The following is a 24396-nucleotide window of genomic DNA, read 5'->3' on the forward strand; positions in this document are numbered from 1 at the left end:
TCTGAAAATGTTAAGGTATTTGACTTAAAAAACGGTTGAACAAATTATCATAAATTTTGTTTCAAAAGGTTTCACATAATTATTGATTTGAACGAATGTCACATGTTTTCGCTTTTTTCCTCACGAAACATTGGAATGAAACTGTCTAGAATGATACATTTTTGAAACAATTTCCAAAGGAAACTGTGTTAAGATAGCATCTGAATGTTCTAATATATATATTTTTTAATTACGCGTTTAATACCACGTGGTGATAGGACATTTGCTGTACGCGGACCACTAACTTGGACTGTCCTGTCAAACCATGTAATAATTCTTTTAGAAATTTATTTGTTGGAGAAAGATGTCATTAGCAATAGAAGTAAATAAATTATTATTAGACAATGGGATCATAGAGATAAGAATATTGGCATTACGTAAATTAGGCAACTCACATTTTTGTTTCTTGCAGACATAACCCAGTGTTTGATCACATGGTCTATCGTTCCACTGTCCAACGTTCGTTTCATCGTGCACCATATGCACACAGTCTTCCCCGGTCCCAGCGTCGTTCGGTTCATTGGTGTCCCAGTTTGTAAAACTGTACTATAAAAGACAAATACAATATATAGAATTATATTAAAGATTATTTAGATTAGTTTGTTTTTAAATAGTTTCGATACTGCGCCAGTGAGTTGACTTGACAAATAACGTTGTTTTAACCTTGCATAAAACACTATGCAAACATTGGTGAGTAACATTAATGCACTGTGTATGAGCAGTTTTGTTTTACACATTTTCTGTACGTGTTATTTGTTTTCGAAAATCTCTTATCGTCTCAAACATTCATCCTTGGTTAGTGTTCATATACTATAGTGTAACTGCAAGTAAAGTGTGGTGTTTACAAATATTTGGTACACAGCTTAATAATTACCGGTTCCCCATCTAACCATTCCCAATCCAGTTCACCATTTCTATCGTGTAAACCAATCCACATAGCTGTGCGATAGTTGTCAATTCGACCTACGAATGAATAAATAAAAATCAGAGAAATGAAAAACTGCACTATATCGTTGGTATTAATGAATACATTTTACGCGTAAACCAAGAGTCAAACCGTTTGCGAAAATCGTAAAATTATTATGTTTAATTTGGTTACTAAGAAAACACAAATTCACCACTGAGAAAACTTTGTTCCTGGCCATCCACTATACTTGTCAGCATTGCATCCAACTCGACGCATGCGTCCTCGGCGTCATGGAAAGCGAGCTGATTCGTCTCCAGCAGATAACAATAATCGCCATGGAGATTCCACCCCGGATCACAGTGTCCAATTCCAACACCTGGCTCGAGTGGTACTGGGTCTCGTCCTATATAAAACAACATGCTACACGTAAATAGTTTGCAGAGTTATCACAGTATGACAACGTCAGTACATCGCCATCCTTTTCATAAAAAATCGCTGGTATAATTTCGGAAAATGTTAATATACAATACATATACCAGTGCCAAGCAGATACACTCACCTACTTGTATTTCACATACAAATGCTTGAAGAACGTAACAGTTGTACGTGTCCCAATCACCAAGTTCTGAAATAAAGAAAAACATACATATATTTGTTTAGTTTCTGGCAACACCAGTCAGGTGTCGATGCTATGTCCACTTTAAAAGTGATCTTTTTTCACGCATATAAAGCCCCGCTAGCTGACTGTGCTGACAACAGTATATTCAGGTGCCAGCGTTGTAGGAATTAAAAATCACATTCGATATGGGTATATTGTAAAGTGTACAAGTTTATTATTTTCATTACAGGCCCAAGCCTATGGTACACAAACTTTTTACAATGCAATAGACAGCAAAGTATATAACACATATATGTTGGAGCTCGGCGATTTGTTCACAGTAGGTTATTTATTGTGTGTGCTACTTCAGAAATTAAAATGACTTCATTCATATGCGTCGCAGCAAAAATATTATTGTCAAAAATATTCCCCATTGATGTTTAAATTAGCTAACATCACTTCAAATTCTCCTTTTAAAATCTGAGCATTATTACTTTGCAAATATGAAATAAAATCACCCGACAATTTAGACTTCCATGTATCTCTATACCAGGTCGAAACACGAACATTTTCATATTCATCCGAACAAGTTAGAACAGGTGTTTGAAGTCGGTTACATTGCAAATCAAAGTGAAATTATATGAAACATATAAGGAGTATATATATACTCAAAATATATATACAACGTGTGTAAAAAAAAAAAAAAAAAAACGCTGTATATACTATGGCAATATCAACACAGTTAAAGCATGACATACTAGTGAAAATAATCCCCACTAGATTGAGCTGCTGATTGCATGACGTGTCTCACTTAACTAAAATCGTAATCGTGGCGCATGTTATAAATGTATTTCTATCACATCAAATAGGCAATTCTAAATATCTACCATAGAATTCTGTATAGTCTATACATGATGGACATGTACAATGGGCATCGGTCTGTCCACACCACCCATACGGAGAACAACACGGATGTCCGTTGTTAGGATCACATTCCGCAGGGTCACCGTCAGCATTATGGTAATTCGAGCCGCATCGCCCATCTTCCCGCCACGTTGTGGGTCCCGAATAGCCAGCTGTTGGAAACACAGAACAAACATTGTAATCGTAAAACATGTAACAAAGTACACAGATATATACATTACTGGTGTACTTAGGTACACATTAATGTTATGCTGCTAAATCTTCATCTTAATGTTTATTATTTGTATTCGAACGCAAATGACAACTTATAACCATGAACGCAAATTGAAAACTATCAACGCATACATACTAGCTACAAAAAACAATCATAGTCCAATGTGTTCACGAAAACATCAATAGAGATAACACTACCTTGTAAATTATATCCAAAATCAGACTGATAATAACATGTCTGACATTGTTATTATTTTATTTTACTCCCGATGTCAAAAACGGCCTGTGTAATTTACCTGTGTAAATTGTCCCACAGTCGCTTTGTCCTTCTGTGTTCGCGGGTTGATTATCGTTCCACTTTGTAAAAACAACAGGCGTTCCATCGGACCAAATAAAGTAATTATCGCGTTCTTCATCTGTGAACACAATTGAAAAATTACATCGGTAACTTCCTAATTTTCTTCTGGGATTCAGCTAAACATGTATTAGATGGAGCTGCGCCCTCTCAATATGCGAGTGTTTATTGTTTTCATTCAGTGATACTGTATTTTTCATTTGTTTAGTGAATATTTCCCCCATTGATATGGGTAAAGGAATAACTTGGGTTATTGTACATTTATCGAATGTAATATCCTTGTTTTAGCGAATTACAGACGTGTCCGTGAGTAGATGTACGTGTAATTTTTGACCCTGAGTAAGAATAAGACTCGTGCATACCTGAAATACCGATCCATATATTGTGGACATGCGCAGAGCGAAGAAGTTCGAACTGGCTGACAAGATAATCCTGCTCGGCTTGACTTTGAACGAAAAGAAGACAATGAGAAACACAGTACAGTGACCCACGAATCTTTGTGAATTTTATTTAAATAAAATAAAAATAATTACGCTTTGGTATACCGCGATTGCTGCTGATTGGTGTTTTGTTTCTTCATTCAGATACGTAATACGAATACTAATAAGAACTCACATTATTATATTATATGTGTTGTGCTTATGGCCAATGTGGTGTGGCCAAACATAGTGTAACGCACTACGTTTTATACGAATACTCAATACTCACTACTGCATCTCTCATGAGCGTGAAGAACATTACCACATGTGCACGTTTTAAAGTTATATCCATGTATTGCACTTACTTGTCAATTTTTATTAAGTGCCCTCCCTGTGCATCACATGTGTGGTCTGCGTCTGGCCACGTGGATGGAAAATATGTATTAAATTGGTAACACTGTCCTTTGAATATGTACCATCCCGGAGCGCACTTCCCTGTAATTAACAATACTCGTATGACTGTAGAAAACAATTTACAAGCAAACATACGTCACAATAAACAGTCTAAATTTGGCAAGAACTTTCTCTATTTTTTAATAATAAACTTTGACCAGAGTTATGACATTTACTTCATGCTATTTATAGGTGAATGTTTAAAAACAATAATAAAAATACCTTCGTTTTTTTCGCATAAAAATGCATTTGTTATTGTACATTGTGTGGTACTCCATCTTCCGTCGTTGAAAGTTTTCACTTCGACGCAATTTTCAGAATGTCTGAAATAAAATACACAAACATAATAGAGTAACAATGACATCATAGAGAAATGTTACCATGGCAATTTTTATCGTAACACAGTGTATTCACCGACTCCTCTTCCTGTATTAAACTTTCGAAGGAGATGAAAGACAAAACAACAAATACGCAAAATATGTGATATATTTTATGTATTCTACCATATAGCGCTCTTACCCGCCTATTGGTTCTCCTTCGGCCCAGTTTTCATAATTCAACATTGAACCATCGACCCACGTATAGCTTTCACCATTTTCCTAGAGAAACATCATAAGTGAAAATTCAAATATGTATGCAACATAAAGTGGGGGGGGGGAATATACAATCATTTGCGAGTTTTTTTAGATTTAGTAGTTTGTTGAAGCCGTAGATTTTGTTACATATGTTAGTATATAGTATTGTATAATAGTATTGCCGTTACTTTTTCCACCAATTCCTTTGATAATATCGATCAAGCAGTCAACATATTTTTACTATTTATGAGGACCAGTACATAAATACACATCACCTTATCAGATAGCCCGATCCATAATGCCGATATTTTCGACAACTCAGTGACGTAGTCCTGAATTATCTGATTATGAACTTTTACGAGTTTCGCACTGACGCCCTCACAGTACGATTTCGCTTCATCCCACGTTCTTGCCATCGACGCGGCGGCGCTGTAATACTTATAACACTTATCGTTCACGGACATCCAATCATCGTCCTCGTCACATTTAATTGGTACGTCTTAAAATTAAACATATAAAGTAGTGAGAACACTCACTTTGGCATAAGACTGTAATTTTTGGTACGTATACTAACTACATATTCGATAGTGTTTGTCATCGAGCGAATACAGTGTGATGAAAAAGCAACAATTTTAATTTACGAATAATTATAATCCACTTGGCTCCTCGAAATGTAGTACCAATCAACAATATTTAAGATACATGTTTTCCTCCATATTGCATGTTGAATCTACAAAAAATCTTAAGTAGACTCAAATGGCCGCCGACATCTCGTTGATGGCGAGAAACTCACAAGACTTGTTTTGCCATAAAATGATGTTCCATTTCCGCTTGTCACTGCGGGCAATTTTCAAAATATCGTGGTTATATAGACCAGGGGAACAGTAAGCATGATGCCAGGAGAGAGTAGAAGAATATTTGAGGGGAAAAAATAATAAGTCTCGTAGTTCTCTCGCTCTCAACGAGACTTGGGCGTCCATTTGCGTCTAAGGTCAATACGTACTCATCACAGATTCACAAATGTAGGAATCTAGTATTGTTGTCTCATTAATGCAGGATTTGTCATTCCATTTGGCATTTGATTTTCTAATTTCAACGCAGTCTTCCCCTCCGATTTCCGGCCAATCATCGGGCTGATTATCATCCCAATTTCTGTAAGAATCCAGAGACTAGTTATATATCAGTATTGTGACAAATGAATAAGGGGGACGCTTTCAACACGTGGCAGTGATCGGGAAAGCATTTCTATAAATATTAAATTCCATATGTTACTGATCAGAACATACTGAATCTGTATTGTCGACTATAGTTTGTATTTAACCATTGACATACCAAGTAATCTACGTCATACGATAAACACATCCACATATCCAGGTCAGAATTTTCTTGCTAAAACCGAAAAGTAGCGCTTATTTTGATAGGTTTATGTTTGAAAACGTTTATGGCCATCAAGTCGCCAAATTAAGGTTCTCAAATCAGAGATATCACAAAGCAACAAGCGTACAGAAACAAGTATAGAAATTCAGATTGCCTATGGATGCCTATTTTATTCCTCTTGCATAGTGAACTACGAATACCGAACGTTTCGTTTCGCAGGTGGGAATATTTCACGGTCATGTGAAATGAAGACGTCAACAGTAACTCTCACGTGACAGTCTGTGGGTACATTCGTAACAATGCTATAAGAAAATTAATGCTATAAGAAATAAAGAAAAGTAAACTATTGCTCACTCATAGTCACCGCTTTCCAGTGGCGTTTGATCTACCCACATAAACTTATCCTCCACACCAATGTCGTGCAAACCAATCCAGGCGTTACGGTTGAGCAGCCCGGCTAGAAATTGCTAGAAAAATATAGGTATGAATATTCTTTATAAAACTATTTTCAAGTTGTGACGTGCGTTTTATTTCTATTTCGAATACAGATTTTTATTGTGTGTCATTGCGTAGTTGTAAAAGAAATTCAAGTTATGTGATAGCCATGGCATGTTTCGAGAATGTGTTTCCTTGCTTCCCCCTTCAAATTTAGTATTGTTATTCCTGTGTTCATATGCAATGGACCCAGACTATCTGGCTCTGAGCATTGATTGACCATATATTTCAGTCACAATCACTCACGCAAATAACTAAGGAATTCGCAACTAATCTTGACAATAGACACTATTTGCAAATAGCCACTGAGCCCTCGCCAAATACAAAAAAAAAAAAAAAAAAAAAATCGCGGCTGGTTTTAGCCTGCTCCAAAACGGAGACGGGGAGGAAATAAGTCTTTTGGATCTCTCACTCTCAAGGCCAATCTAGTCCGGACTGTATTAACCGATCTGCTGGATACGTACGTTGAGTTCTGCGCTATGTATGCTGGCTAAGTGTCCACCAATGTCTTCGCATAGTTGTCTTGCTTCGTACCATGTCTTCGGTGCATCTGCTTCCTTCACATAATAACAACCTTGGTGGAATGTTTTCCATCCGGCAGCACATCTTTGCGCTGAGGCTGGAAGCACAAAACACAGATTTCCATATGAGATGCACCTTTTCAGGCACGTTTCGATTACACCAATTGAACCAATTCAAGCAAGTCGTCTTTAACCGTACGGTACGGGCTACAACGTGACTTTTTAAAAATGGTCGACATATAAATTGTAAATATCGATAGTTTTGCCTCAGAAAATGAAGTATTCACTATAATGTTATTAAAGAAAAAATAGTAGACTGATAGTAACGGTACAGTGAAAAATAAATAATATTTTACTAAGCTGAAAAAACGATGATAGACGATGTTCAAAAAAATTTCAAAATTTGATGGAAAGTTGTATTAAATGTACATTAATAATATTATTATACATTTGTCACCGTAACGCCATAAGTTACAGCGTGCCATAATTTTGCGGTATTTTACGGAGTATTTTCGTCCAAATATGGAAATAAAAACAAACATGGCTGCCACCAGGGTTTGACCGACCCGACACAAAACACTTCGCTGATTCCGTTCTAAACTGTTTTGGATTTCGGCATTCCCATGATATATCATTGGAAAGAAAAGATGTATAATAATGAGGTTATTACGAGAATACCTCAAAGTATGCACTGAGACGCTGCGCGTCGGTCGATACTCTTTACTGTCTTCATGCATACTTTAAGCTATCCTCGTAATAACCTCATATTATGGCATGTTGCAAACGGGTGTTGCGTTGTGTATATTTCAAAATAAATGTTTAATTTAGAATACCCAATGATGTGTTCATCTAGCGCACGCTGGTGTCACATCCCTTATTTTGAAATGCCGAATTTTCTTCTCGGACCGTCATATAAAATCACGCGAGGCTCATAATTCGTTGGTGGAAAATGGACATAAACCATCATCCACATGACAAGTCTATAAAGAAGTTATTTATATAGTACTTGTGTTTTATTATTTGCCGCCATTTCCATTTGGCTCCTCTGTCTAATTTCATGCGTTAGATATAAATTACTATGGATACCGAAAGCCACAAGTTAATACAGTCGCACGAACAATGTAAGCCATCCTTTTCTACAGTCAGCACACGTAGAAATCATTCACTACATGAAAACACCATACTTGGCATACGTGCATGAAAAGCTTTCATACAGGTACTACGCTCTCTGTCATCGCTTGTGTTAATATCAATATATCATACATGGAATATACATGACTTCTTATTTGCTGAATGATAACAATTTGTCCAGGCATGTTTATCTGCATTGGCAAATGTTCAAATATTGATCATACTTGTCCCACATACGCCCCTTCATCGCGTTCAAGCACTCCAAGTTATGGTATTAATTTAAACACCCGTATAAAAAAAACCCACACTTTCGTCTACAATCCTAGTTATCATACATTTTAACCGAATTAAAATTAATTATCCGCTGAAATAAAGGATTACACTGGATAAGAAACATAACTTGAATCCATTATTCATGAATTGAAGTACACAGGAACAATACAACCGTGTAAACAGAGTCTATGGAATGGTGTACTCAAGGATACCACAGAAGGTTACCAAAGGACCTCGCAAAGATGAATCCAGAGTACACTTAATGTTGCACCCAGAAACCATACAACGATATACATGTAAACAATATGATGATATACCTAGGGACCGTACAATGATGTTCACAGGAACCATACACTGATCCACCCAGGGACAATACATTTATGTATGCACCAAGGGACCAAACAATAATGTATCCAGGGACCATAATATTGATTTAATCATGAACCATACATTGATACACTCAGGGATCATATATTTATGTACCTAGGACCCAAACAATGACGTACCCAGGGATCGTAAAATGATGCACCCAGAGACCATACAATGATGTAACCATGAACCATGAAATGTTGCACCCCGGGATCATACATTGATGTATCTGGGATCATACAATGATGTTTACAAGAACCGTAAAATGATGTTTCCAGGGACCGTACAATGATGTGTCCGGGGATCAGATTCATACATTTACGTAATCAGGGAATGTACATTGATTTACCCAGAAATCATACAATGCCCATGGACCAGACACTGACATAACCATGAACCATACAATGATGGACTAAAAGACCATACAATGATGCACGCTGTGATTATACAATGATGGACCCAGAGACCATACAATGATGCACGCAGAGATTATACAATGGTGTACCCAGAGACCATACAATGGTGCACACAGTGATTATACAATGATGCACCCAGGGACCATACAATGATGCACACATTGATTATTCAATGATGTACCCAAAAACCATACAGAGATGCACGCAGTGATTACACAAAGATGTACCCAGAGACCATACAATGATGCACGCAGTGATTATACAATGAGCACGCAGTGATAATACAATGATGCACGCAGTGATTATACAATGATGTACCCACAGACCATACAATGATGCACGAAGTGACTATACAATCATGCACCCAGAGACCAAACAATGATGCACGCAGTGATTATACAATGATGTACCCAGGGACCAAACAATGATGCACTCAGTGATTATACAATGATGGACCCAGAGACCATACAATGATGCACGCAGTGATTATTCTATGATGTGCCCAGAGACCATACAATGATGCACGCAGTGATTATACAATGATATACTCAGGGACAATACAATGATGCACGCAGTGTTTATACAATGATGCACCCAGAGACCATACAATGATGTACGCAGTGATTATACAATGATGTACCCAGAGACCATACAATGATGCACGCAGTGATTATACAATGATGGACCAAGAGACCATACAATGATGCACGCAGTGATTATACAATGATGTACCCAGAGACCATGCAATGATGTACACAGTGATTATACAATGATGTACCCAGAGACCATACAATGATGCACACAGTGATAATACAATGATGTACCCAGAGACCATACAATGATGTACGCAGTGATTATACAATGATGTACCCAGAGACCATACAATGATGCACACAGTGATTATACAATGATGTACCCAGAGACCATACAATGATGCACGCAGTGATTATACATTGATGTGCCCAGGGACCATACAATGATGCAGGAAGTCATTATACAATGATGTACCCAGAGACCATACAATTATGCACACAGCGATAATACAATGATGTACCCATAGACCATAAAATGATGAATGCAACGATTATACAATGATGTACCCAGAGACCATACAATGATGCACGCAGTGATTATACAATGATGTACCCAGAGACCATACAATGATGCACACAGTGATAATACAATGATGTAACCAGAGACCATACAATGATGCATGCAGTGATTATACAATGATGTACCCAGAGACCATACAATGATGTACACATTGATTATTCAATGATGTACCCAGAAACCATACAATGATGCACGCAGTGATTACACAATGATGTACCCTGGGACCATACAATGATGCACGCAGTGATTATACAATGAGCACGCAGTGATAATACAATGATGCACGCAGTGATTATACAATGATGTACCCAGAGACCATACAATGATGCACACAGTGATAATACAATGATGTAACCAGAGACCATACAATGATGCATGCAGTGATTATACAATGATGTACCCAGAGACCATACAATGATGTACACATTGATTATTCAATGATGTACCCAGAAACCATACAATGATACAGCAAGTCATTATACAATGATGTACCCAGAGACCATACAATGATGCACACAGCGATAATACAATGATGTACCCATAGACCATAAAATGATGAATGCAACGATTATACAATGATGTACCCAGAGACCATACAATGATGCACGCAGTGATTATACAATGATGTACCCAGAAACCATACAATGATGCACACAGTGATAATACAATGATGTACCCAGTGACCATACAATGATGCATGCAGTGATTATACAATGATGTACCCAGAGACCATACAATGATACTCGCAGTGATTATACAAAGATGTACCCAGGGACCATACAATGATGCACACATTGATTATACAATGATGCACCCAGGGACCATACAATGATGCTGGAAGTCATTATACAATGATGTACCCAGAGACCATACAATGATGCATGCAGTGATTATACAATGATGTACCCAGAGACCATACAATGATGCTCGCAGTGATTATACAAAGATGTACCCAGGGACCATATAATGATGCACACATTGATTATACAATGATGCACTCAGGGACCATACAATGATGCTGGAAGTCATTATACAATGATGTACCCAGCGACCATACAATGATGCACGCAGTTATTATACAATGGTGTACCCAGAGACCATACAATGATGCACACAGTGATTATACAATAATGTACCCAGAGACCATACAATGATGCACGTAGTGATTATACAATGATGTATCCAGAGACCATACAATGGTGCACACAGTGATTATACAATGGTGTACCCAGAGACCATACAATGATGCACACAGTGATTATACAATGATGTACCAAGGGACCATACAATGATGCACACAGTGATTATACAAAGATGAACCCAGAGACCATGCAATGGTGCACACAGTGATTATACAATGATGTACCTAGGGACCATACAATGATGCACACAGTGATTATACAATGATGCACACAGGGACCAAACAATGATGCATGCAGTGATTATACAATGATGTATCCAGAGACCATACAATGATGCACACAGTGATTATACAATGATGTACCCAGGGACCAAACGATGATGCACGCAGAGATTATACAATGATGTATCCAGAGACCATACAATGATGCACGCAGTGATTATACAATGATGTACCCAGGGACCAAAAAATGATGCACGCAGAGATTATACAATGATGTACCCAGGGACCAAACAATGATGCTCGCAGAGATTATACTATGATGTACCCACAGACTATATAATGATGCACACAGTGATTATACAATGATGCACCCAGAGACCACACAATGATGCACACAGTGATTATACAATGATGCACGCAGTGATTATACAATGATGTACCCATAGACCATACAATGATGCACGCAGTGATTATACAATGATGCACGCAGTGCGGATTATACAATGATGTACCTAGAGACAACACAATGATGCACGCAGTGATTATACAATAAATCACGCAGTGATTATACAATGATGCACGCAGTGATTATACAATGATGTACCCAGAGACAACACAATGATGCACGCAGTGGTTTTTACAATGATGCACGCAGTGATTATACAATGATGCACGCAGTGATTATACAATGATTTACCCAGAGACCATACAATGATGCGCACAGTGATTATACAATGATATATCCAAAGACCATACAATGATGCACGCTGTGATTATACAATGACGTACCCAAAGACCATACAATGATGCATGCAGTGATTATACAATGATGTACACATGAACCATAAAATGATGTACCTAAAATGTACCAAGAACCATATATTGATGCACCCAGAGACCATATTGATGCACTCAGGGACCATATTGATGCACTCAGGAACCATATTGATGCACCCAGGGACCATATTGATGCACCCAGGGAACATATTGATGCACCCAGGGACCATATTGATGCACCCAGGGACCATACAATAATGCATCCAGGGACACAAGTTATTCTCATCTTTTTCAAATAATGCATTGCAGGTGATGCCATATTTGTATTTCAAACTGGGTTGTTTACATAAATGTTATAATAACTAAGTTTTAGATGAGTTAGGTTTGACGAAAAACTAAGCGGTTTTGACCAACCCGTCTACACTGACTGTCCTACTGATCGATCTTACCCAATGTTGCAAAAACATTTGGTTAATTCAGCCTCATTTGTTGGATATACGTACTGCGCTAATACTGTTGACTAGTGAACTTTAATAAAAACTAGAAATAAACCACTAATTTAAACTTTTGTTAGTGTTTGGTACGTGACGTAATTGTTACAGAATACCACATTATTTGCCGAACTTCTAGTTACACAGTGCGTATTTTCAAAGCTATTTTTATATCAACTATGCCAAGTGTAGTTTGTATTCTTTCTACAATTGATAAATGTTTATATATCAACTTTGTTCAAATCAATATGTCAACATAGCGTGTGCCATTAGGTCAATAAACAACTGCCGACCTTATCTGTCATGCGTGCCCTCCAATATCTTTTTCACTGGATTAACGTTGAGGGCGTTGTATTTAGTGTTTATATCATATCGCTTAATTAACTAATTGCGGATAATATTAATTGACTGAAAAGCAGGAAAATAGTTCGTAGTTGTAAATCCCTATAGTGTTCACACAAATATTATGTGTATTTTTTGTATTATTGTCAGACATATAAAACTGGCGAATACAAAAAAAAACGTATTGTTTCCGAACATCAATACACCAAATACTAGTACACTACTTTCCGAGTCAAGTGTTTTTATACTCTAAAATACATCCTAGATCATAGAGTATTATCCTTTGAGAGTATTACAAAAACGTGGTATAAAAAAGTAGTTGGGATACATATTGTTCTTTGTTCATAAAATTCGTGTTTTATTAGGAAAAAAAATGCACATAAGATACGACAAATCTCGAGAATGGCATTTGTCCCAGAGTTATTTTTATGGACAAAACTTAATATTAAAAAAAATCATAATTACCTATGGAAATCAAAGTAAATAACACAGTTAGAACGGCAGTATATCTCGTCATGGTGGGTATTCCAGGATTATGTAGCTGAGAAATGGAATGCATTCGATACAATCACATCTACGACATGTTCCACCTCCTTGATCGTGAGCTGAGTAACTGGCACTAACGTACACGAAAAACGAAGAAGACCTCTCATATTTATGCTAATTACTATTATTTATAATATATGTGATTCATTGCTGTAACATGCTCTGAAGGACTGCATCTTCACAGAATCTCTAATAAAGTCAAATCGGCAGTTGATGGATTCGGGGGGCGGACGATGTCTAGTGCAGGCGTTGTCAGAATTGCCCCAGTTACTCCCTCTAACCCCGATGAACGGATAATAGTAACGTTTATTTATCTAATACTTATTTATATAAGTGTTGATTTTGTTAGTGCCATTTGAGCATAGCAACCAACTAGATAAACTATTCTTGTATAAAATCTATATAACATTAAATCTAGATTATTCAATATCTAAAAACAAGAACATAACTCAGATTAAGATTGGTCATGTTCGCTTAGTAATCACCCCCCCCCCAAGTTTCCGTTGCTAATCTTGACTTGGTAAAATGACAACTATTATTCAAGAGAACCACATATTATTTGCCAGATTCTGCATTTTAGAAATTTGCTACCAGTTTTCAACTGAAAACAGGACTTTGGTCAATACATATTTACAAAACGAGTGTGTATATTCTTCCTAGTCAAATGTTGTTCTTCCTCGTCGTTGGACAGTTATAAAATTACATTATTTTAATATGACAACCAACGCTATCTTCACTTTGATTCTACCAACAGACATTGTGGAAATATTATCATCTTAAGAACCAGGACACGCCCTCAACGACGAACTTTGCAATCAAATGATATAATTCTTACTCGCAGTGAGGATACGAAAAATCAAGGGTATTTTACAAAGGTATGGAATAATTCAGACTGAGTTAAATTGTTGAAGGGATCTGCAAGGGTAACACACACACTCTCTCGCTGTTATATTTAATCTTATTTGATAATTCACCATGATGAAAACAATATGGTAATTGTAATTTATTGTGGATCCTACTTGTGTTTGGAATCACTAATGTTGGTCATAGTAAACCAGGAAAATATTACAGTGGTACTATGATACGTCGGCTGTGGCTTCACTCTGCTGAACGTCTGTGATATACTTGACAAGAAAGCCAACTTTATTCGAAGTCATTACGTTTCAAATGTATTCATTTCACCGATGCGTGTTGTCAAAGCAACGAAGATCAACATATACGCGTAGGGCAAGTTGTTTTGCAGCTTGAGGTAATGGAATCTAAACAAATAAATAAACATATGATAAAAGTAACGTCCTGTTGTACTGGTCGTTACGCGTGTTCTGTTTTTTTCTCCTCTACACACGACAACATAGAACATATTCGTAGGCATTTGTAGTCTTTGGTAATTACGCAACATAATTAGACGTTTCGACCTTGGTGCCGTTTTTTAAAAGGCGAATTGAAATAGAATGCCAGAACGTTGAAAACAGAACACTACAGAATGTCATTAATAACCAAAAAAAATATTTTTTATCTCGCTTATATTATTTACTTTGTCAGACGCCATAGGACCAAACACAGTTCAAAAGGTTTGTCCCAGATACGCCCCTTAGCCCACATAATAATAGTAATATTTATGTATTCAATACCTCATAGGTATTGATTTTTACGTCCACCTTTGTCTGGCACATCGAATAATGTCACACGAGTTTTTATAAGTAATCCCTGCATACTATATCAATAAACTTATTGAATATGTCACAGAACTATGTGCAAATACGATGCATAAGCAAGAATTAATCGTCATAGTAACATTAATAATGACAATAGGAATAGCAGATTTCCCTTGTTTAGATTTGAATTTATAATTTGTCATTGAACGACATTTAAACAGCTTCATACTGTTCTCCGTCTTTATGAAATGTCTACTCTGTCCAACTACTAGTAGTTGTACGTGTAGTGAACGGTGTTGTCCTGACAAACTCAATGTATGTTCATTGTTGGGTGCAATGAAAACAAACATTATAGTAAAGATTTGATTTCATTATTGGCGTGTGTTATTCATGGCACTCTATTAAAAAATATGCAATTCCAAGGCGATACATATGCTGGTACAAATGCAAAACAGAATATGAATCTGATTTGTAAGAATTTAAATTAAAAAAAACTGATCACTTTAACACGTAGCCCAACATGGTCGCTTACAAAGTGTGTGAACTAAATTTTGTTTTGTTATGTAAAATACTGTTTTGGGACATTCATACAATTTATGTTTATTATTCTATACGAGACCTGGGGATTAATAAAGTTCATGTATCATTATTGAGGAACAAGAAATTAATTAAAATTAGAATTTAGAGTCACTAATGGCTGGGTCAAACGATACAGTCTTTTATCGGCCAGAATTGTTTCCACCTACACGTAAGGCGATATTCAAAACATTTCAATTTTAGTGTATACTTTTTTTTTACAGTTTAGCCCGTCAACTCTCTGGCAGATGTGAATAAATCCTCTTTGAGCGGTTTTTATTATAATTTTCACCTTTAATCATTTCTGTCAATTCCATTGGAAATGATTCCACAAGTCTGTATATTCTGATTACGTCTGTGCATATGATTGGCAAATATATGTAAATTGCTCCAGCAACAGGCTTGTATGACAAACATTTGGTATATTGACCATTTTGCCTCTGAAAGGCTACATACATTACACGGTAATCGAGCAACGAGTTACGTGTCTGTTTACGGGGGCAAGTCACGAGTTCGAATAACTTGTTGCGTGTTTATATGCTAATGATATTCCTGTAAATTATGCTTTTAGGCATGTCGACAAATTGGCAAACGTGCTAGTGCCGCCTGCATTTTAAGATTCATTGAATGTTCAATAAAAATGAATAAAGATCAATATTGTGCATAGAATCAGTTATTTTTCTCATTGGTGTGCAATGTGCGCGTCATCAAATACAATACTGATTTAAACATCTTTTTGGAAATAATTGCTCGTGTCTACTGACATCAAGCTATGAGAAAATACATTGGGATTATATAAAAATACAACTACTGTAGCTTGTTGTCTAAGACGTTATCATAAACTGCATTTACATGGACGTTGTCAAGCTTAACTTGATTAAGGTTGTCTTTTGAGTAATCATTCGTTGAGTAGGTGTGTCTATCACGCCGGCGACCACGATGCAGCAGAGCAACATAGACCAATATTGCCAACAACAATAGAGAATTTATACAACAGATAACAATAACAACTGTCACACCATCATTCCAGTCACAAGCTGAAAGAAATATATCAGAAAATCTAAAAATGAAGTAAACCAAATAATACGTAATTTTTAAAAAGTGATTTCTAGTTTTCAAAATTAGTAAAATATATGTATGAAAGCACTTACTACAAATATCACCAGTATCATCTATATGTTGTACTATGAAGAGATAAACATACAATATAACATTATTAGACACTCTTGTACAAATACGCTTTGTGTAACAGCGCACCCAAAACACCATTCTTTCTCAAAGACCATCGCCGCGTTGATTTAGCCATCACTGCTCGTATGCCATTCATTCGGCCATAAAATGTAGTATACCTAGACACCGAAAGCTGCCGTGTAATGCATACAGGCACTGAATAGTTTATGGTGAACTTATATATATATATATAGGGATGTCATTGAATAGACTCCCTTACCGGTATGTTACACTCCACGTGTTCTTTCTTGTACGCCACCACTGAGTTATTGTGGTGGCATTTCGCCATAAGTGTAATTTGTAATGTTTAATTAAACGTCTATCATGGTTATTGAACACACTCCAGATATATGAATAACTAACTTTCCAGATCTATAAATAACTCACTTACAATAAACCATACAAATTGTTGATATTTGTGTATAATTCATACAATGTGATTACATACATGATCTTCGTAATATTCAAGTTCCTTATTGTCACGGGTAATGACTACGTGATCAAGACACACATGTGTTCGCTCATCATAATGTCAGTTCAATTAAGAGTTAAATGAATAGGTTAAATTAATATTTTCTCATAAATTGTACAATTAGCTACGGGCTACAATGCTTACATGCAATACATAAGCCAGTATGGCCTATGTCCATTTATTTATGCATTGGAACTGGATGAATGAATGGTTCCAAGGAGAATGCCGTTTCAGGTTCGAAAATTACAAGCAATTCCGACTGATTGCTGTGATCACCATGATAAATTATAAGATGATTTGCCCTTGAAAAAACACATAACATGTTAGCAAGGTTAGAATATGAGGTTATCACTCAAGGCATTTACATGTGTGAATAATTTAGAAGAAACTTCCAAATAGTATTTCAGAATTATGTAGAATCGCACTGGGCATCCAATGCACACGTAATTTAGTCGATTGTTGTTAATTTGGTTCGGGACGTTTTATAAGAATCTAAACTGTACATACCAGTTGTTTGGAGTCTGGAGATAGTTGTTGGTTCCAGTGAAGATGACATGTCAGGTTCTGAAAAAATGCATATATAAGCTATTTTGATTTTAATGGTACAAACAGCATCCAGAACGAGCATTGCTTCAATTGCTGAATATTTATTTTACAAATTTCCACTCAAGTATTTTTTTTACTTTTATTTAAATACATTGGAATACAACTTTTTATTAGAATAACTTTATTTTGAAGTTTTGAAACAACAGTACGGCAACCATTCAAATGGCTTCACCAATTGCATTGCATCTTTCACACTCTTACAACACGTACACGGCGATTGCAAGTTAAAGATTAAAGTAATAAAATCAATAACTTCACGCAATTATCTATGCAAATTAAACTTACCCAGATCGTATTGGCATATATAACCATCCGTCCATTTGATGTCAACACAATTTTTATCGTTCCATGTACCATCATTCCGCATTTCAACGCAGTCTTGGCCATTACCTTGCTCATTAGGCTCACCGTCTTGCCAATTACTAGAGAATATTTAATGATCTGTTTTGTTTAGTTTTAATAAATTAAAAAAAGCTGATCTAAATTGTTTATTTAGTGTAACTTACCTAAACCCGGTACTGTCCAAAGACCTTCCATCCACCCAGTAAAATTGCCCCTCTTCATCTAAATCGTGCAACCCAATCCAATGTCTAATATTTACCAGTGGAGTTAAGAAATTCTATGAGAAAAACAAATATCATGTGATGATAACTAACAAAAATAGTCATATGACGTAAAACATATTCGTTGTACGTATTGTATTATACACGAAACTTTTTTACACAATTTACTGTGCTGGCTTAGACTTGCAGACACAAAAGTAATCTTTAAGCATGTGTCACAGATAAACAATTCTACCAGACCAACTCCTGCACCGCTTTCTAATATTTGTCATTCTTACTTGAACTTCCTCGTTTTCAATAATTGCCAGTATGCTATTTCTGTCATCACACTCATCTTTAGCTAGATACCATGTCATATTTGCTTCTACTGAACCAATATAATAACACTTGTCATTATATTTATGCCAATTGTCGTCACAGCTATACGCTAAAACAGAACATAACATTTCACTTATTCATTCGACGTAGTAAACAGTATTTAATGTGCAGGTTTGAGGTCTGTATGTTTTACTGTCAGGCACGTAGCTGTTCAAACTATACTGAGGCGGCGAAAAGATCTGCTCACCAACCGAAAGCGCGACCTTAGTAAGGGGTCCGGGGCGTGTTCCCCCTAAACAATTTTGAAATATAGACTCCCTGAAACGCTTTTTCCTGCAATTGTGAGGGGAAAATTTTGATGATACAAAGGGCTTCAGCTTAACTTTGAAGGGGCGACGCCCCCAACATATTTTTCACCGCCACTGCTATAGTAAATTTGTTTCATGATATATGAAATATAAACTCACCGGAGTCTGTCACGTAAGACACAATTACAAAGCTAAGTGTCCCCCTGTAGCAGACTGCTTTTTTCACTGACGTAAATATAATTGTATCAAGTTTAATCCAGTATATTGTTTACTTTTGATATTATTTCGCAAAGATTTTAAACATATTTTTGTCCAACTTATTTGTTTTGTTCATGCGATGTGGGCTCGTAACAGATCATGATGTGACAAATTTATTTCAATTGCAAGGTCAACGCTACTCGCGGCATAGACTGGTATATTCGGATGCAGTGCTCCAACACCGACGAAGTCAGTAGAGCTGTCTTACATTGAAAATGTAATTTATGAGTAGTTGCCGCAGTCAAAGTACAAACAGTAAATACTTGTATAGACTCATGATAAAACATACAAACATACATTCAAAAGTTAATATTAAAAACAAGATATTTACATACCTAGCAACAAATAAGACGAGAGGAGCATAATGCTGAAATAAAGTTTCAGAATTATAGTCATTTTCAACGTTATCTCAATCCAACACTTAGGCGTTATACATTTCAATGTCAACCTAGTTTATGCACTCATGTCAAAGTTATGAATATTTAAATTTTCACGCGGGGTGTCCACCAATCCTCGCCGATGAATGTTTTTATCATACGTCAGTATACGGAGTAGCGTGCGTGTCACATATTCCCCTCGAAGAGACATGTCAACTTTTGGAACAATGCCTTACGACACCAGGGTTACCAAAAGTGAACGTTAAGGCAACGAGTTTCTTATGGCGTATGCACACCATGTACTTATTGCACTATGTGTAATATAGCCATGAAACAGTGTTCTATGGAAAATCTCTACTTTAACGTTAAATATTACAGATTCACATTTTTGTTTTTGTTTTAGTATCATATATTATCATCGTTTGTGCATATTTAATAAAAGTAATTGTCAGTAGTGATAGCAGTAACTTGTTGTGATGTATTTCATATCTTAAACTTTGACAAATCACTGCAAACCTGGGTACACTAATAAACATTTTAATCTCGACATTTCACAGTATGAATCTAAGACTAAGCTAATCTAAGCTTGGTCTTATGATGAGTTTCGTAAATACACAATGTTACTGGTAATTGTTGTTCGATTAATGATTGTTTCAAATTATTTGCAATATGTGAGCCAATGATACGCCGTGTCTTGTAAATGCAACAAATAAAACTTATACTAATCAACAATTTTTTGTTTATACTTTCGATAAGATTGGAGCGGTTCTCATCATGTTAACAAAGAGATGCATTTTGATATTTCAACTTCTGTTGACACCAATTATCTATTGATCTAAAAATGTTTTACCTAATTGAATGATTTTTTCCACTAGAATCGATGTGGTGTGATTATCATTATTTCATTGTCAGAGGTCAACAAGTGCTGAAATCGATGCGTAGCAAAGGGTAGAGTACATATGAATTGAAAGAAAACGATTCATAATCTTAAACTTGGTGATGACTACAGTCATTTCGCAAGATATGAGTTCTCTGAATATAATTTGCACAAAATAGCAAATCCCGGATTTCTGTGTGTCGCACCTCTTGTTTCTTCCCTCTGCTGTCGGTGTAGGGCCAGCTAGCTCTGAGGCCCAAATGAATTTTTATCTTCAGGGGCTATTCGTGGTGTCACGAGTCGGTGTTCTGGAATGCCTTGACGGATTGTAATGGCGACACAAAACAGATACAGAACAGCGCAGGAAACAATAGGCTGACAACATAATCTCCGTTGCGAATCAGATAAAGATTTAATAAATCAGGCAATATATCGAACACATTATGCAAAGTTTCATACACAATAGTACACAAACGTTGTATAAAAGGAATGCACAACAAAAATCAGCTCATATCTAACTACAATGCAGCAGTCAATAACACCTATGTTGGTGACGTCATCTACACTTCACAAATAAATGTACAGTATAACAACTACCCCAGCTCAATGTCACAATGATTGTACCCCGATAAACCTGTATTGTAATCATTGTGCTTGCACTGCTATGGGTACGCAGCACGGGTGATAATATTTAACAATACAATTTGAAATACACGGTAAAGATGCACAACAATTACACAAACCTGCTAATGTAGGATTACGAAAGCATTAATAAGGTACATACAGGTTGTCCATGTACAATCTGGTACTAGAAATACAACACTAGATCTGTAGGCAAAGTACACATGGGCTGGCTATGTTTCCACAAATCAGTTACGGTCAAGAAACGATGTTCCACAGAGGGTCACAAAACACAATACCTCAACAAGAACTTCCAATCTTTAAATATATACACACTGTCAGAATAAAAGGCAAAATAGATACAATGAACTCAATACTTCATGCATGCTATTGCAAACTGCCAAGTTAATGGTATTGTTGACATAGGCACTAAGAAATTACTGACATTCTACAAGTTAATGAATATATATAATCCTTATTTTACTGCCGTGATGCGTGAGTGTTCGATAATACCAAACATAGTACGGTGATTCAATTTGAAACAGTGAACGGATTTATTATACTTTCTACACCGAAGAGATCGTGGTAAAAAAACAGAAAAGACCTTGACCTCAATAACTGCCCTTGACTCGTTTTGGCAACATATCTGAAGATTTGATTGAATTGCACATATGTTTTTTTTCTACGGAAAATTAAATATCCTGATTCAAATCTCAAACGACCATATTATTGAGAAGGTTATACCACCGTCGTATGGACAGTACAAATTTGCGAATCACCGAATTCAAGAAACTTTGAAATGTTTTTATGTATTGCCTAGATCAACCCAAATATATATACAGAGGCCATAGTTCTTACAATAACTGACCTGTTGAAAGTCAGAAGTAAATTCCTATGGGAAACTACTACTTTTTGCGATGTTTACAGGTTCTTTACCACTTTGAACACCACATTTTCAAAGTTTCATTCTGCACAAAGACTGCATATTTTTATTCAAGTACATCATCGAACGTTCGAATTCGAATATACATATATTTGTACCAACTACAATAATTATTGTAATGTTCACATATGTATGAACCAAATAGGGCAATCTTGTATTAGGTTGAATATTATATTGCATAGTATAGTATATAATCATCTATTTTGTTAACAAACTTAACATACATGTTAAAAGTAAAACATAAACTTTTTAAATTCTAGCAAACGTGTACTACGCAACCGAACTCGAAATTGCAGCATTGCCTGTTTCCGGTGCCGGACTTGTTGATTCGGGTGGATAATCGTTATCGAGTTTACTTGTATCATCTTCAGTTTTATGCAATCCCCAATGACTGGGTTTTGAGTTATTGTCAATAATGTGTAGATACGTCAGGACAAGGTATACAAGTAAAAGTAACAGAGCCCAGCATATCAGAACTCCAATAATGATGCCGACGATGTCTCCTCCACTTAAACCTGTAATAGAAGATACGTTTAGTAAAATATATCCATGTAAAGTTGAAATAAAAATTAAGGTTAAGAATATACAAAATGTTCTGATTATTGCAATTCAAGTTTAAACATCATACTCAAGCTCGCAATTGGTATTTTCGTGAACATAAACGTACGCGTTTTGGGCTATAATAATAACTTTGTCGAACAGATAGGTTGAAAATGCCACACTCGTGTGTTTCTACACTTCCCCGACCAGAAGTGAAAATACAACAATCATAATTTTAATACATGAAAAATGTCACTTACTATCTTGATTGTTGTCTGGTAGTTGATCTACAAAAAAATAATACTAAATATGAAAACGAGCTTTCAACACACTAATTAATACTAGGTACAAACGTAATATCATATATGACTTGTATATTTATTAATCTACTCTACTTGTCGACAACACGAAATTTACACTTAGTTTCACGTTAAAATCTGTTTTCTGGCACAAACAAATATTATAACAATGATAAAATATTGGCAAGAGTTACAACAAGTGTTTTCTGTTCTCACTTTTCTGACACATGACACCGACGGTCCACGCAATTTGGTCACAACGCTTATCATTCCATTTGCCGTCTTTTTGAATCTCAGCGCAGTCATTAGTATTATCGTCCTCCATATTAGGGTCACCTTCCTTCCAGTTCCTGTTACACGAAATTATTAGAAAATGTAACGTGAATGTTAACAACAGGATGAAGGATATGATTCGATTTCAATATGACGATGATGTATAATTATTTTTGCATATTTGCAATAGTTGTATGTACATATTTATCGAATTTTAAACTAATATCAAATATTATCGTTATCGTTTGTTTCAGGTCCCCATGTTTTTGGAGAATACAATATTAGGGAAAACCTAAACTTGCTTGCAGTCTGTTGCGATTCCGATGGAAAATTCTTGAAAAATAAATATACATTGCGTAAACGTGGGGGTGAACGCGAAAGTCATGTGACCGCGAAATCCCAACAGACTTGCCATCAGTGTAAGCGCCCTCACATTACCGGCCAGATTCGGGCTTGTAAATTTGCATATATGTCATACGGTAGCCGAGCCACGGTTCATAACAATAAACCGGACTTCGCACGTGCCTGTGTTTACTTGTCTCGCGCTATGTTACCATGTTGTTGGCGCCAGCAAAATTGAGTAAAACAACCATCATTTCTCCGAGAACGTAAGAAATTATGTGCGGTCTTGACATCGTAAAGGCAGACGACAGGCGAAAATTGGCACGGCTGCTCCACCCATCATAAGACGTATATGCAAATTTACAAGCCCGAATCTGGCCGGTAATGTGAGGGCGCTTACACTGATGACAAGTCTGTTGGAATTTCGCGGTCACATGACTT

The 24396-nt window shown here is 36.2% G+C and overlaps 2 protein-coding genes and 1 long non-coding RNA gene across 3 annotated transcripts in view; all 3 read right to left on the reverse strand.

The window, feature by feature from the left end:
- Positions 1-5463, reverse strand: part of LOC100372748 (macrophage mannose receptor 1-like) — a 28541-nt gene extending 23078 nt beyond the window's left edge. The window contains exons 1-10 of the mRNA XM_085495103.1: positions 5277-5463; positions 4759-4982; positions 4428-4507; positions 4131-4231; positions 2978-3097; positions 2432-2620; positions 1506-1571; positions 1158-1349; positions 914-1002; positions 435-585 (exon numbers count right to left, since the gene is read on the reverse strand). Of these exons, the coding sequence (XP_085351229.1) occupies positions 435-585; positions 914-1002; positions 1158-1349; positions 1506-1571; positions 2432-2620; positions 2978-3097; positions 4131-4231; positions 4428-4507; positions 4759-4982; positions 5277-5463 (1399 nt within the window). The remainder of the gene's footprint in view (positions 1-434; positions 586-913; positions 1003-1157; positions 1350-1505; positions 1572-2431; positions 2621-2977; positions 3098-4130; positions 4232-4427; positions 4508-4758; positions 4983-5276) is intronic.
- A 97-nt stretch (positions 5464-5560) lies between these two features.
- Positions 5561-6303, reverse strand: LOC144343719 (uncharacterized). Its single transcript, XR_013419038.1, has 2 exons — positions 6215-6303; positions 5561-5635 (listed from the first exon to the last, which is right to left on the reverse strand). It is a non-coding gene; the product is annotated as an uncharacterized LOC144343719 (long non-coding RNA).
- A 9898-nt stretch (positions 6304-16201) lies between these two features.
- On the reverse strand, positions 16202-19155 carry LOC144343731 (low affinity immunoglobulin epsilon Fc receptor-like). The gene is made up of 6 exons (XM_078006146.1): positions 19078-19155; positions 18743-18855; positions 18522-18658; positions 18138-18194; positions 17080-17112; positions 16202-16965 (listed from the first exon to the last, which is right to left on the reverse strand). Exons 1-6 carry the CDS (start codon positions 19153-19155, stop codon positions 16736-16738), a joined length of 648 nt encoding a protein of 215 aa, XP_077862272.1. The 3' UTR covers positions 16202-16735.
- Positions 19156-24396: the final 5241 nt, after the last annotated feature.

The sequence above is a fragment of the Saccoglossus kowalevskii genome, chromosome 21 (genome assembly GCF_978046115.1).
Source record: "Saccoglossus kowalevskii chromosome 21, keSacKowa6.1, whole genome shotgun sequence".
NCBI classification, from domain to species: Eukaryota; Metazoa; Hemichordata; class Enteropneusta; family Harrimaniidae; genus Saccoglossus; species Saccoglossus kowalevskii.

Bases quoted from the DNA above. Each gene is read 5' to 3' on its own strand.
- LOC144343731 (XM_078006146.1), bottom strand. From the start codon at position 19,155: ATGACATGGTATCTAGCTAAAGATGAGTGTGATGACAGAAATAGCATA. The intron at 18,856-19,077 runs GTAAGAATGACA...TTTTTCTCATAG, and splicing joins TTGAAAACGAGGAAGTTCAA to AATTTCTTAACTCCACTGGT. The intron at 18,195-18,521 runs GTAAGTTTAATT...GCATTTTTTCAG, and splicing joins TATATGCCAATACGATCTGG to AACCTGACATGTCATCTTCA.